Source organism: Sturnus vulgaris, chromosome Z (genome assembly GCF_052056855.1).
Source record: "Sturnus vulgaris isolate bStuVul1 chromosome Z, bStuVul1.hap1, whole genome shotgun sequence".
In the NCBI taxonomy this organism is placed as follows: Eukaryota; Metazoa; Chordata; class Aves; order Passeriformes; family Sturnidae; genus Sturnus; species Sturnus vulgaris.
This window is the reverse complement of record NC_142283.1, coordinates 56,561,847-56,576,011: the sequence shown is the minus strand read 5'-3', so window position 1 is coordinate 56,576,011 and position 14,165 is coordinate 56,561,847. Positions and strand designations below refer to the sequence as shown.

General features: G+C 41.7%; 1 protein-coding gene across 2 annotated transcripts in view; it reads left to right on the top strand.

Moving 5' to 3' along the window:
- The window catches only part of MRPS27 (mitochondrial ribosomal protein S27), a 42,866-nt gene extending 35,483 nt beyond the window's left edge, over positions 1–7,383 (top strand). For both annotated transcript variants that reach the window (XM_014882860.2, XM_088156008.1), the window contains exons 9-11: positions 1,145–1,287; positions 2,772–2,927; positions 6,974–7,383. In XM_014882860.2, coding sequence (XP_014738346.2) covers positions 1,145–1,287; positions 2,772–2,927; positions 6,974–7,213 — 539 coding nt within the window. In that variant the 3' untranslated portion in view covers positions 7,214–7,383. The remainder of the gene's footprint in view (positions 1–1,144; positions 1,288–2,771; positions 2,928–6,973) is intronic.
- Positions 7,384–14,165: the final 6,782 nt, after the last annotated feature.

The following is a 14,165-nucleotide window of genomic DNA, read 5'->3' as shown; positions in this document are numbered from 1 at the left end:
GTCATATAGATTGGTGGAGTAGTGGCTGTATTTCAAAAATGCACTTCACTCTTGTCTGAGAGCAATAGTGCTTCATCCTTGACATTCACATTCAGTGGATCAGAAACTATTTACTGTTATGTCACATATTCCAAAGTCTTGCCAACACTGATGGAACTGACCTCTGAGAGAGTTAAAGATGTCTATGGGCACAGTGGCCTCAAGCACCTCAGCTATTTTAATTTAGCCATGGTCCATAGGCTTTGTCTGTGCACTTATTACCTTACTTTTCCTAAACTGTTCACTTCCATGTAAAGAGAGTGTCTTTCATGGTTTTGTGTCATTATAGCCAGAGTGCAAATTGGATTGAGAACTTAGACACAACTCCTGTAAGACACACTTGAAGAGGTGTTACCTGCTGACAATAACAAAATCAAAGCCCAAGAGTGACAATCATTGTAAATTGCATCAACTACAATGTGATGTGTGTTTCCTCTATTATGCAGGAGTTTCATGATCTCAAGTAATTACTGTGAGAAGAAAAGCCACATTGTAAGTGGTGCAGTACATCACAGGTCCTGCTAAAATCAATGAACACCTTGTTGCACAGATTGTCTTGTATCAAGAACCAAAATTCCCTTTATGGCAGGTGTCCTGTATTTTCTCTTAGGAAGCCTCAGCAGAAACAGAACTAGTAAGCTGAGCACTTAGCCATAACGTGCTATTATGGGTGAGTAAACCCTAGAGGCCACAGAGGTAAATCTGGAGAATCAGATTTAGTGCACACATGCTCCACAGTCAGCTGAAAGCTAAGGAGACGTTTGTCTGAGATCTTCAAGCATCCTTCTACAGGCTGCTGTAACAAAGCCAGACAACCAGAAAACCTGGCCACTTATTCTGATTTCCATCTGGGCAAAATTTCTGAATAAGGGGGAATGGGGAGGTACCAGAAACATGCACATAATTAGATGAAGTTGAGCAAAAAGAAGGCACCTTAATAAAATAAGGTGATGAGAGTTCTATCAGAGCAACTCTGTAGAAGTGTGTTGTTTTTACCACTAAAACCGGGACTTACTGTCACTGCTAGATACTAGAGCCAACCTATACAGGTTCCATTAAGATTCAGACATTGAAGCACTAACAATAAAGTGTGTTTTTATCACAGGGAAGGTGGAGTTGACAAAAGGATTAAGAGCTGTGTACAATCTAATGCCATTGATGTGGACACCTGGATACTTGAATAGAGCCCTGCAGGTGATGGAAAATGTGGCTTCATTGCCAGGGGACATCAAAATCTGTAAAGAGGCTGTAAGTATAAAGGCTATACCCCCTGAACAAACAAACTTCAGTAAAACCTATGAGTTCTGTGCCTTTTTGTTGAAAAGATGGCCTGCAAACTTCAGAGGTCTTTACAAGACAGCAGAAGTAATGCTTAGAATAGAATCACTGCTTAAGTTGATGAGCCAGTGATAATGTCTACTGGCATGTCCTTGGCAATGAGTGTGTGTTACTGCCACAGACCATTTAAGTTTGTTTTCTAAGCCTTGCCCTCCCTTTTATAGACACCTGCATCTGTGTCACAGGAAACATGTGTCTGCAGGGATCGGAAGAAACCTTTGTTTCTCAAGTTTTTGAAACCACTCAGAGACATATTTCTTAGCAGTAAGGATTACTTATCACATCTTCTTGTTCTCATGGCTAAAAGTATGTGTTCTGTGCCCTCAGATGATGTCCTGAGTGGTACTGGTCCAAAAAGCCAACAGAGTGATTTCTAGAAGGTTTGTGCCCCCCTCAGTCGGGGAGGATGGATAGATGCAGTCCATTTTTGAGGTCAGCACTAACTAGGGGACTCAGGGCTTAGGAGTGCTGTGGGGAATCAGGCTGATCCTGGAATCAGACAGCTTAGGAGTAACTTAGGATGTTGCTACCAGATGGACTGGAGTATAGAAACGTCACTGAGGTCTCTCCTCCTCTTCTTGGAACTTTTTCTTGAAGGTGTCCCTGATGATGGGAGCCTCCCTTTTCCTTATGTCACTACTGAACTTGCAGTCTCCCCTGACAAACAAAAGTCTAGGGCACTACTCAGTAGGTACTCCTACCTACTGCTCTATTTTCTGAAGCTTCTTAGCATAATGCTGGACAGTCCAAAACAGGTCACATCTGCGACTTCCACCATTTTGAGTTACCTCTTCAGGTGTGTGGTGTTGGAGGTATCTTCCTTACTTCAAGTCTGAAGAGTGCAGCTTAATACACTTTTGATTTTTTTTCTGCTTATAAACCTTAGACAAATTAAGGAACTTTTCGTCTTGCTCTGGGTTGCAGATGAACATCCTGGTATTGGAACAAAGTTGTATTTCTCTGGTACAGTAGATCTATAGAAGATCCTATCCATCTGCATACTGATAACTCTACAAATAGTAAATGCTGTTAATACCTAGAAATGCTATCTCTATAGAGGTACTTTTTACTTTGTTCAGTGATTAACTAAGAACTTATAAAAGAAGGTTCTTGCTGATTCTTTACTGATGCTGCATCTCTGTACATATCCAGTAGAGCCCAAAAAGCAGTGCGTTGACTGTGGGAGCTGCACACTCCAAGATCCCAAGCACAGTATAAAATTCTTCCAAGACTGTCTCGTTTCCTTTTAGAATTTGGTTTTCTCTTTAGCATATACAGAAGTCCTCTCAAAATACAAGGTATAATTAATGAAGTTGTTTGAATACATGACATTGTGTTACTTAGATTGTATTTCCAAACTCTTGATGCTAACCATGACAAATCTAATTGTTCAGATTGATGTCTTGGAGACCATTTTGCAGTCTGTCCTTGAAGCCAAATCTGATCCAGAATCTGCTGAAGAAGCCAAGAAATTAGAGCAGAAGTCGCAATGTGCAGAGTCAGAAGAAACAGAGCAGTCTAAAGTATCCGAGTATTACAGCAAATTCAAGGTAAAACAGTTTAATTTATCTGAATATTCTAAGCTGTGGTGGATCTCTGTGATGCATACTTGAAAATACAGATGCTGACTTGCTATGGCTGGTAGACTGACACCCCTTCAGTGCATCAGGAGTTCTGTTTGGCATTTTTGAAAATAATGTCACCTTACATTTTCACTTCTCCAAACAGGAAGCAGCAGCCTATAAAGATATAATTGCTCAAGGGCCACTTGTCTTTAGTCTGTCTACTGGAATTTTATCTTCACTTTTCATACATCAAACTGATAACTCCAGTCCTGTTTGTGAAAGTGGTATGTCATTAGAGACCCATTTTCTGACCTTGTGTGGGCTCTTGCTCATTAAAATAAATTGTAATGGGTGTGAGACTACTCTGAATATATTGTCCATTTGTGTACATTATAATTTTGTAGGAATGTTGTATCTTGTACTTTCAGACTGGAGATTTAAGTCAGGTTCATATTAGCTTCCTTTTATCTTGTTATCATCAGCATGATGATATAATTAAGAAACACAGAAAGTTGTTCTTTAGGGCACATCTATATAATAAGTGTATTTTATTTGATCATCTCGTAGCTATAAATTAGCAAAATGAGCTAATTTTATTTTATCATCTCTGATTTGTGCTGTGGTAAAAATCGAGTACTTCAGGTTGAAACTTGCCTGGCTTACAATTCCGGGAGCAGTGCTTTTCCGTAGCCCATCAGTTTCCAATGTTTCTGCTGGAAGGCTGTGACTTTGGACAGTTGTTCTGGATACAGACTCTTCGAAAGAAATTTCAAAAGTTAAAAGACTAGTATGCTATGATTTCAGCTCACATACACGCACACACACACACTTTTTCTTGCTTTAATTTTTACTTACATAGCTTTGCCACTAATCTTTAAAATTGTGTTGTTAAAACTTTTTAATTGAAGTGTTCGGGAATCAGTGGATGCTCAGTGTATGGTAATTAATGCCTGGATGAATTACAGTGAATTAGGTAAACACAAGCGTCCTTTGAAGGAGGGAGTGAGACGTTTTTATGTGTCTCTTACTGTCTGTCTATTGTCTAGCCTTGAAGAAAATAATGCAGAGTGCTCAAAATGAGGTCTGAGTGTCAAACTAGTGCCAAGAACATAGTTTTATTCTCAGCTCAACCTTTCCACAAATTCCATAATTAATCCCAATTAGGCATTCCCTGGTGTGGAAGTGAGTGACTTTTGACCAAAAAAGTAGTCCCAATGTTTAAAATCTGATCAGAAGACTCTGAATATAAGAAAGACATAGCCACCATCTGATATCTAGGCTTCCCACTGTAGTAAGCCAAAATTCCCGGTTGTGTAAATGAGAAAAGGAGCTCTTGAGTTATAATGCCATTTCAGCTAAGCATGAAGGAGTTCCTAGATCCTTCTCTCAAATCCATTAGGCCAGCAATAGCAGCTGTTGCCAGTTGAGCCCTGGGACACTTACAGGTGTAGTTCACAGGACAGAGTAGTGCACTAGAAATTCATACAAGAATGAGGGAAGGTGACAGCTCTGAGTCAGCCTGGTGATGTGTGCATTCGCAGCTGCTATCCCAGCACAAATCATCTCCCCCTTCTGTGTAACCCCAGCAGACTGTTTGCACTTCTGCTACTGAGAACAATTCAGTTGCACTTTGTCCAGCCCTGCATTAATTAGCCAGTATGTCCCAGTCTTTCTTCTTGAGCTCAAAACCAACTGCTTCTGCCTCCTGCACACCCAATTCTGTTTCACAAATCATACACCTCAGAATGTAAGGAAAAGCATATGGATTTGCTCCAGATATACATATGCTCCTCCATGATACTCCATGGAATGGCCTCTGTGTCTCATACCAACCTTCAGAACAACCGTTTGTAAAGTGCCAGAAAAAGGCACGGAAGTCTAACAGATATAGATACTTCTCCTTTCCTTCCACTAAAACAAAGAGGACCTGAGGGCATTTGGCTCTTTCCAGAAAAAGCTGTTAGAGCTGTAATCTAGACTCTGACACTCATTTGTTTTGTAATTACTTATTTTCAGATCCTGTATGCTGAGGCTCATGGGTCACTGTAGTGTTCTTCAGGCAATGCTTTCCATCTGTATCAATGATCAGTAGGTGACAAGCATTTTATCACATAAATGCTGGGAACACCGTCTTCAAAAGCTATGCACCTTCTTCCCTAACTTGTCTGCATGCAGAGCCGTGGAGACTGCTTATAAAAAATCATGATTACCCATTTAAGAATGTGCCCTTTTGGTACCTGTGGGACATACAGCCTGCTGCTTTCCTGAATAAGTATTACTAATGGAGAGGAGAGGAGTATTCCAATATACCAGTGAAACCAGTACTGGCTTAGGAGACAAGACCTGCTAGTTTACAGTTTATTGCCTTTCTGTAATTCAGTTTCCTGTGTTTAAGCCCCTTTTCAGCACATCTTTGATAGAGTTTAACAGGAGGAATGTGAATGGTCTAAACTAGTTACATTTAAATTCTGTATTTATGAGCATAGTTGTCAAGTTTCTTCCCCAAACCCAAGCTATACCGTCTCTTCAGTTTTCTCACTGATGCCTTGTGTTCGTACTGACATCTCAAACAAAATAGAGACTAGTACACCTAGCTATGTATTGAGTTTGGGTTTAGTCCATTAGCTTTGAATACATTGTCTTTGTCTTCATTCTTTTTCATAAAATCAAAAAAGAGACAGAACCAAATTATGCAAGTCCTCAGACCTGCATGTCTAGCATGAGTCTTTAATCTGCAGTCTGTCCAGCTCAGACCTCCAAGGTAAGACACAATAAAACCTGCAGTTGTGTTGGCTAAGGGAGAGAGAAGTGGAGAAGCCTCAGAGGGGACATAGTAGTTTCCTGCCTAAGGACAAGGCAGAGCCCCCAGATGGGAGCTGAGGGTGCGTGCATTTGCAAATTATTGCCAGTGTGAGCTCAGGTAAGAGGAACACTGTGGACCAGCTGCACAGTGCATAAACTTTCAGTGATAACTAGAAGTCTGGATATCTGCATGGCTCTAGAGCTGCCATTTTGTTTGGAGGAGAATGATCCCACATCTTCTTTCCATTATACTACAATGCAAAACAAGTTTCATTCAAATGAAGAAAATATAGATGTACCTTTCATTAGAACAGATACTTTAAACATTTTTGCAAGTGCTGGGCTGAGTAAAATGTTTTATTGAAAAGAAGAATTGGGAAAATGTGTTTTTACTTAATGAGTGAACAAGGGATAAAGAGTTTTCCAGTACTGTATCATCTCCTTGGTTGTGTATCTGCACTTTCAAGGCAATTAATCAGAATGTTAAGGAGCCATCAGGCTAAAGATTACAGAAAGCCAGAAATAGTATCACTGGATGATTCATCATCTTAAGTGAGTTAACATTTTATGCTGCAGGAAATCTAGATAAGTAAAGCTTAAGAAAGAAAACCAGAGTTCCTCACTGAGGCTTTGCTCTGTTCCGGTGTAGAATATCCCTGAAAAACTATCCCTTGCTTTAGCAGTGTTGTATAATCTGTGTAAGTGTAGTCACACCCCAGACACAGTAAGTTGGGAAGAAAAATTATGGGAGTTACTTACTATGCTGTTAGAGAACATTTGAAATGATGTGCACCTGTTGGGAGGAATGCTGATACAGGCAGTGTGGATGAAATAATGCAGTTGGTTTTGAGGCAAGACACAAAACCAAAATGTTTAAATTATATTTATTGTGGTTGACTGGTCAGCTGAACTTTGCTAATACCAGATAACTGAAGTTGGAAAAAGAAGAGAATTTGAGTAGTTAACGAAAATGAAATGTCATTGATTCAGGATTTTGCTAAAAAAGACAAATACTCTAGAGGTTAGCATTTCAAGAAATGGTAGCAACTACCACAGTTGAAACACTTTTCTGTGATAGTTACCTGGCCTGTATAGCAGCAGCAATAATAATAATAATAATTACTATTATTCAGTAATATATTGATTGTAGAGAAGTATTTTGTGTTGATTGTTTTGTGATTGATTGGCATTCTCCTTGACACACCCTACCAAATCTCTTTTTCTGACAGGAGCTGTACTCCAAACTGCATTCACTTGGCAAAGTTGAATCTGAAAGCCTGCTAACTCTGACCACCCAGCTTGTCAAGGAAAAACTGCCAGAATGTGAAGCAGAGGACATTGCAAAACACGAGCAGAACCTGAAGAAGTGGGAAGAACTACAAGTACTTCTCATTGAGAGAGAAAGAGAGATGAGAGAACAGGCTAAGCAGGAAATGGAAGCTAGGAAGCTAGCTAAAGCATCTGCTTAGTACTGGAACTAGGAATGCAGTGGTATGCACTCCTCCGTCAGTGAACTGAAGTGCTCACCATTATTATTATTATTATTTCACTTCAATCATGCTGCAGGTGTGACTGCTGTATGCAAATTAAACATCCCATTTTGTCTGTTTCTTGAAGTAAAGCACATGTGGTTTAGAAATCTTTGTCCTGTATATGATGTGTTTTCCTTATACCATCAGCCAAGCAAGAGATAGGATATAGACAACACAAAGAAACAAAGGCATAAGGAGTAGCTTGCCTGGGAATGAAAGATCTAGAGGGTGGAAGGAATGAAAGAAAAGAGAATTTCAAACACAAGTAGTTTCAGTAGGGTTTCTCACAGGAAAGAATGCCTTTGCTATTCTGAACTGCAGGCACTAAGAGGATTAACGTATATTGATTGCATTTTTTTCTTTTTCCCAACTCATTTGGAAAATTCAAGCTACTATGCATGGAACTGGAGGCCTAACTTAAGGCTATTTTTAAAACTACAAGACTTTCAGCCTAGTGAGTTATCACTTGTACATGCATTCGGATATGTCTTTACTGCAAGGACGTTAGAAATTTCTGCATTTACTGGTGCTGCTTTGCTTTGTTTCTAGTCACTAGAGAAACACGCAGTCACCTCAGCACACACCAAGAAGCCTCATACTGCGGTGCACTTTCCTTTTCTATTCTGGGCACCGTTTCATGAGGTTTTTGACCTAATTCCTTTCACGGTCCCATGCCCCATTCTTCAGGTCAGTAAAACAATGTAACTATTCACAAGACCACAAGGAAATGGCAAGGGACGAAAGAATCGTAGTGCATTGATTTTGGCTGTGATGCATCAGCATCCATCCATTTATACATTGCCACTGAATCTTGTCAGCTGCAGACAGAAACTTTTTGGACTGCATAGTGGGGCAAGGTCCTTTAAAACAGAGAGACCTGAGCAACAGCCTTGCTGTAATTGCAGTTTGTTAAAGGCAACAGCACTGTTCTCTTACTGTACTTTACCACAGGGTCTAAATAAGCATTTCAAGTTTTTTTGTGTGTGTGTCTAGTTTTGCAGTGATAAAACTCAAATCCACCACAAATTTACTGTAAATCCAGGGAGAACATGCTGCAGACCTGTGAACTTGTTTTAAGTGTAAGAAAACATACGTGATACACCAGATACCTTTCTAAGAATTCCCACCAAATACACTCGGAGCTTGATTGCTCTTTCATGTCCAAGAAACTTGATACTAAGGTCCTTGACCCCATCTTGTCAGCAAGTCCTGTAGTTTCTCCCATAGAACAATAAGAGAGTGCTGTCTCCAGCTGGATAAGTGGATGATTTTGTGGTTTGTCTAGCAGTGGAGTTTCCTGGACTTTTGAGAAAAGTCTCCTGTAATTTTTTTTCTCTTTTTTGTTCTAAATGCTTTTTGATTACTAGGAGAAGTTAGGGAGCCATAAGGAAGGGTAGAAGGCCAAATATGCTGCTAAGAACAATTTCCTTAAAACTAGTGGCTTTAAAGAGGTCATAGTCACTCCTGATTGAGGCACTGGAAAATGTAGTGTCCCTTACCTGACCACTTACTTCAGTTCTTTAGTTTCAGGACATGGGCTATAGCTCCAAAAGTTTCATGATACTCCTTCATCCAAATTCTCTATGAATTTCTCTCTACAGGCAAGATACTCTTGTGATCTTCACTACACTACAATTTTACAAATTTCTCCTTGGTTATTGTTGGTCTCTTGGCAGCACAAGGAGCCTGGTTCTGGGGGCACCTCTACCCTCCCTCTGTCCCTCCCTCCCTCCCTCAGCCTGCTGGTAGATACACCAGGCTGCTAATGCTAATTGAGCTCCAGCAAGCTGCCAGCTGCTGTGTCCCCGCTGTCTCACAGGGTTGGCTTCACTTCCCCCACAACTACCCCCACCCCTCCCTTTTCCATTTATTTAGACTTAACTATTACACCAATAGGAGAAAAAAAATCCTCCTGTGAGCTGAGTAGCCTGCTAATGAATATTATAGATTACCTCTTTGTTTTACTCCAGACATGTGGGTTGGAATCCTTTAAACACAATTCAAAGCATAAACTTAAACCATTAAATATAGCCTTTCTCTGTCTTTTTGCCCAGTCTCCTCCCATATCACCCTCTCCCCTGGGGAGAAGGCAATTTATTTGCAAAATGCTTTGCAGGCAGAAAATCATATTGATGGGGCCAGATGAAGGACACCAAAACCAAGACCTGCAGCAGAGGATCCAGATTATTTGTGACATAAACCAAAAGCCAAGCCCTCTCATTGATCTGTCGCCTTGGTATCACCCTGAATGAGAAGCCACTTCTGACACTTTGACCAGCTGGACCAACTGCACACCAGGGATCTTCTACCATTTAGACCCCAGCTAAGTATTTCTCCACGGTCTAGTAGCTGCTGTTCTGCTCCTCCCCACCACGTTTCACCATGGTCTCAACAGCAACCAGTTTCTCATGTTTTGTCTAGCCAAACTTTTCACATCTAGCAAATCCTTACATGTCCAATAAGTGTACCTGCACCCTCCTGAATTCTCCAGCAATCCTCATTGCTGCTTCCTTTTTGGTCTTGCCTGCGATTCCCTTCAAGTTCCTCCTGTGTACCACCTCACATTTATTTGTTCTCCAAGGAGGCTAGCCATGTCTCTGCCCTGCATCCGCATCTCAGTGCTATAAGCAGCTTAGCGTACCAAGTGCTTGGGTACCCTGAGGTTTGAGGACCATTGGATACAGCTGAATCTTAAGATGCTCAAAACAGTTATTTATTAGCAAATGAAGCTTGAGGGAGGGGAGGGAAGTTACTCTCCTCTTTGGTGCTCTCTTCTTCCTGCTTGCTTTGAACAAGGTCAATGGTAAGACAGACAAATGGTGAGACACACTAATTCAGAGACCAATGCTGTTCAGACATATGCTCATCTTCCCTAGGAAGACCATACAGTAGCTCTGTACCGAATGCAACATCATGAAAAATCAACACCGTGTCAGCTAACTAGGCTTAACTTACCTGTTTTTCTCCTTCCCACTCCAAGATATCTAAGACTTGATTATTTGCCCCCTCGTATAAATCATGTTGCACGTAGAACTTACTTTTTACCTGCTTGCTGAATTACTCTCAAAAAAGAAGTTTGAAGCAGCACCTTGGAGTGAAACTGGGCCCCAAGTAGTCAAAAGCCCTTCTGTCCAGATGCCTGCAGCCATGTGTGCTGTGCTTGCCTGCTGTGATGCAGCTGTCCACATTTAGAAGGAGGAGGGGCAGGGCAGTCATACAGCTGCTTTTGATCTGCTCCTGCTTAAGTGTGAGCTCTGATGCTAAGGAAAGAATGTGGAGGCATGTATATATGCATATAAAAAATACATGCTTACATATATATATGCATATATGTGTGCTCTACAAACACAAAAAGCTCTGACTTCATCCAGCTCTGCTCCCTGGTACTTGATGTTTGATGCAAGCTCACAACCCAATAAGCACTTTCTCACTAGGATGCTCTCAAGCTTTTTGAAACATTTCTGGTTCTTGCTATCCTGTTCCAGACAGCTGTCTAGACCTTTCTATACATAAATAGGACTGGCTGAATATTTCCTTGAGGGGACAGACCAAAATCTTTCTTCGTAGTAACACTAGCTCATATTTTTGGAACATCTCTCCTAGAAATGTTCTTTCACATCCTGTTTTTGTTGGACTACAGCTGCGATTTGGATTAAAGCTATTGTAGTTTCTCACTTGTCAGTATATTTCTAAATCACAGGAGTGCATCTTAGTTTTTGAATAATTTCCCTACTTATTCTTCTGGTGTTTTTATAGCTAAAGGCAGGGGAAAATCTCCCGTTTCTGTAAGCAGTAGTATGCTGGCATGCATAGTCGCTGAGCTGTGGCAAGCAGCCCAAATAATACCTGACTGTGGTAGTGTGTGTGGTACAGCATTGCCAGACTTGTACATGCCGAAGAGTTTTAACAGCTCTCCCATGTTTTCCCAAGTCTGGGAGAGACCCTTCAACAATGCTAACCAAAAGAAACAGAAGCCAATACAAATGCAAAGCCCACTTAGTATGTTGGTAAGAATTTGGCTGCTCTTAAGAGAAAAAAATCCCAATTCAAACCCATGACAGACACCAAATATGCTGCTGCTGAGGCAAGCAAATATGTAACTCTGCCTCCCTTGAGTGTTACTGGCAGAACAGTTCCAGCAATGGACTGGAGGTCATTATCCATTATTCACAAGAAGAAAATTACATATTTATACCCTTGCAGCTCAAATAAATGTTGCCAGAAGCCTTGCACAGATGGGCCCTATTTATGGTAACACCTGACCTTGCCAAGATAAGGTTTCAAGATGCTTTCAGACCTGGTCATATGCTGTGTCCTACACACAGTGCTGGTGTCAAGCACCTGTTCCCTCTCTAAGTGGCTTGTCCCAGCTGCTTGCCTGCCCATCCCAGGGTTCTCTGGTCACCCTTAAACTATAGGACCAGGACGATGACGCTTGCCAGCTTCGGGGGAAGGTTGGCCTGTACAAGGGGATTCCTGACTTGAGCAGTCATCATCACAGTGCTGTTGAGACAGACAGAAGACAGCCTGGGGCACAGGTTAGCAAGTGTCCTCTCCTGCCTCTTCAGGAAGCTGGAGTCAACAGTTAAAAAAGGGAGTTGCACCACTGATTTAGATGGATGCAAGATGTGGTCTGCTAAAGAGCATCCACTTTTGCTGAGGTTCCTGGGTTTATGTACAAACTACAATTCAGCCCTGCAAAATATATTTGAATGTTTGAGCACATCTGTGGAGAGTAAAGTTAAAGTTACCTTTCCAGAAATGTATTGATAATTTAATGATAGGAAATGCTGAGATGAGGAAAAGACTTCAACTGTAGAAGAGAAGCTACTGCTATACTGCTGACAAACTGAACTTGGGACAGTGACTCTTTCAAAATAAAACTGTGGAGAATGAAGTATAAGTCAAAAATTAGTGACAAAGCATTAATTAAAAAGTAACGTTAGATGCTTAATGTGGTAGAAAACTGTGTTGCCTACTCTAGATCAGTATCCCCCACAGAAATCAAAGTTGTCACTGAACTCAGCTAGCAATTGCATAGTACTGTCTTGCTACTCTTAAGCCTTTCTGATGAACTCAAGTCCACTCTACACATTCCAAATTGCAAATGTCCCAGGCACAGAAATAGCCTTAGAATTAGAGCCCCAGTGACAAGCACAGGACAAAATTCAGCTCTCAGTATATCTTGCTTATTGCAAATCTTGACAATTCCTCCCTTATGTGATTTGGGCAAAGAAATTTTCAAGCCTGTTCTGATCATTACACAGGGTAACTGCTGGTATAATTTCATCTTTGGAAACTGTAAACTCTGGGTATACTGACTTCAGGAGGGTTCATATTATTTAATTGGATCTGTGGTTCAGTTTACCTTCAGCTGTTAAGTAAGTAACACTGGTGAGCTGAGGTAAAATTACATGAGGTTTGTAAAAGCTCAATCAAAATTATTTCCTGGACCTTAACAGGTATAGAGGATGCAACTCGAGTGCATATAGGCATTGCTATGTATGTTTAACATTGTTTGTATTAGGCCATAAGGTCCAGGTATTTCAATAATCTTTTCTGTATGATTTACAAGACCAGGTGATGAACCAATTGCAGTATAATGTGTAAATCATGGCATGCAATTGTTTTGGCAGTGAAGCTGGCAAAAGATGTACAGTCAACCTCCACCTTGCCAGCAATTCATACTGGGGCTGGTAATGCTGGAATTGTTTAAGTGCAGAGAAGCAGCTACATCAGGTGGTAAGGATCTGTGAGGACCAGTGAAAATGCTTGTGTAGACTATAGTGTCTGCTGATTTAGTTCTGTAGTTTTCCTCTGCATTTCGTATCTTGTGGAAACTATGCTGAACCTAACAGTCAAAAACCAGCAAATCTCCTGCTATCATGAGGGCAGTCAGCCTTATGCAGCCTCTGGTAGTTTTGGGCTGAATCTGAAGCACAGAATCACAGAACTAACTAGGCTGGAAAAGATTTGACAAAAAGGCTTTGAGAATAGCAAGTCCAATGATGACCTAACACCACTATGTCCACTAGACAATGGCACTATGTACCCCATCCAGTCTTTTTTTAAACACCTCCAGAGACAGCAACTCCACCACCTCCTGGGCATTTCAATGCCCATTCACCCTTTCTGTGAAGGAATGCCTTTTAATGTCCAACCTGAACCTCCCCTGATGCAGCTTAGGACTGTGTCCTCTTGCCTGTCACTGGTTGCCTGGGAAAAGAGCCCAACCCCCATTCGGCTACACCTTCCCTTCAAGGAGTTGTAGAAAGTGATCAGCTCACCCCTGAGCCTCCTCTTCTCCAGGCTAAACAATCCCAGCTCCCTCAGCTGCTCCTATTGGGACCTGAGCTCCAGACCCAGCTCCACTGCCCTTCTCTGGACATGCTCCAGCACCTCAATGTCCTTCTTGGAGTGAGGGACCCAGAAATGGACATAGAACTGGTGGTATGGCCTCTCCAGCGGGTACTCAATCGGTACAGGGGGACAATCCCTGCCCTGCTCCTGCTGGCCACACTAGTGCTGGAACAGGCCAGGATGCCATTGGCTTTCTTGGCCACCTGGGCACTGCTGGCTCATGTTCAGCTGTTGTCAGTCTGTATCCCCAGGTTCCTTTCTGCCTGGCCACTGTCCAACCACTCTGTCCCCAGTCTGGAGCTCTGCCTGGGGTTGTGGCCAAAGTGCTGGACCCAGAACTTGGTCTTGTTAAACCTCATATTGTTGGCTCCTGCCCATCAATCCAGCCTGTCCAGGTCCTTCTGCAGAGCTCTCCTACCCTCCAGCTGATTGACACTCGCTCCCAGCTTGGTATCATCTGCAAATTTGTTCATGGTGCACTCGGACTCCTCATCAAGATCATCAATAAAAATACTAAACAGAGCTGTGC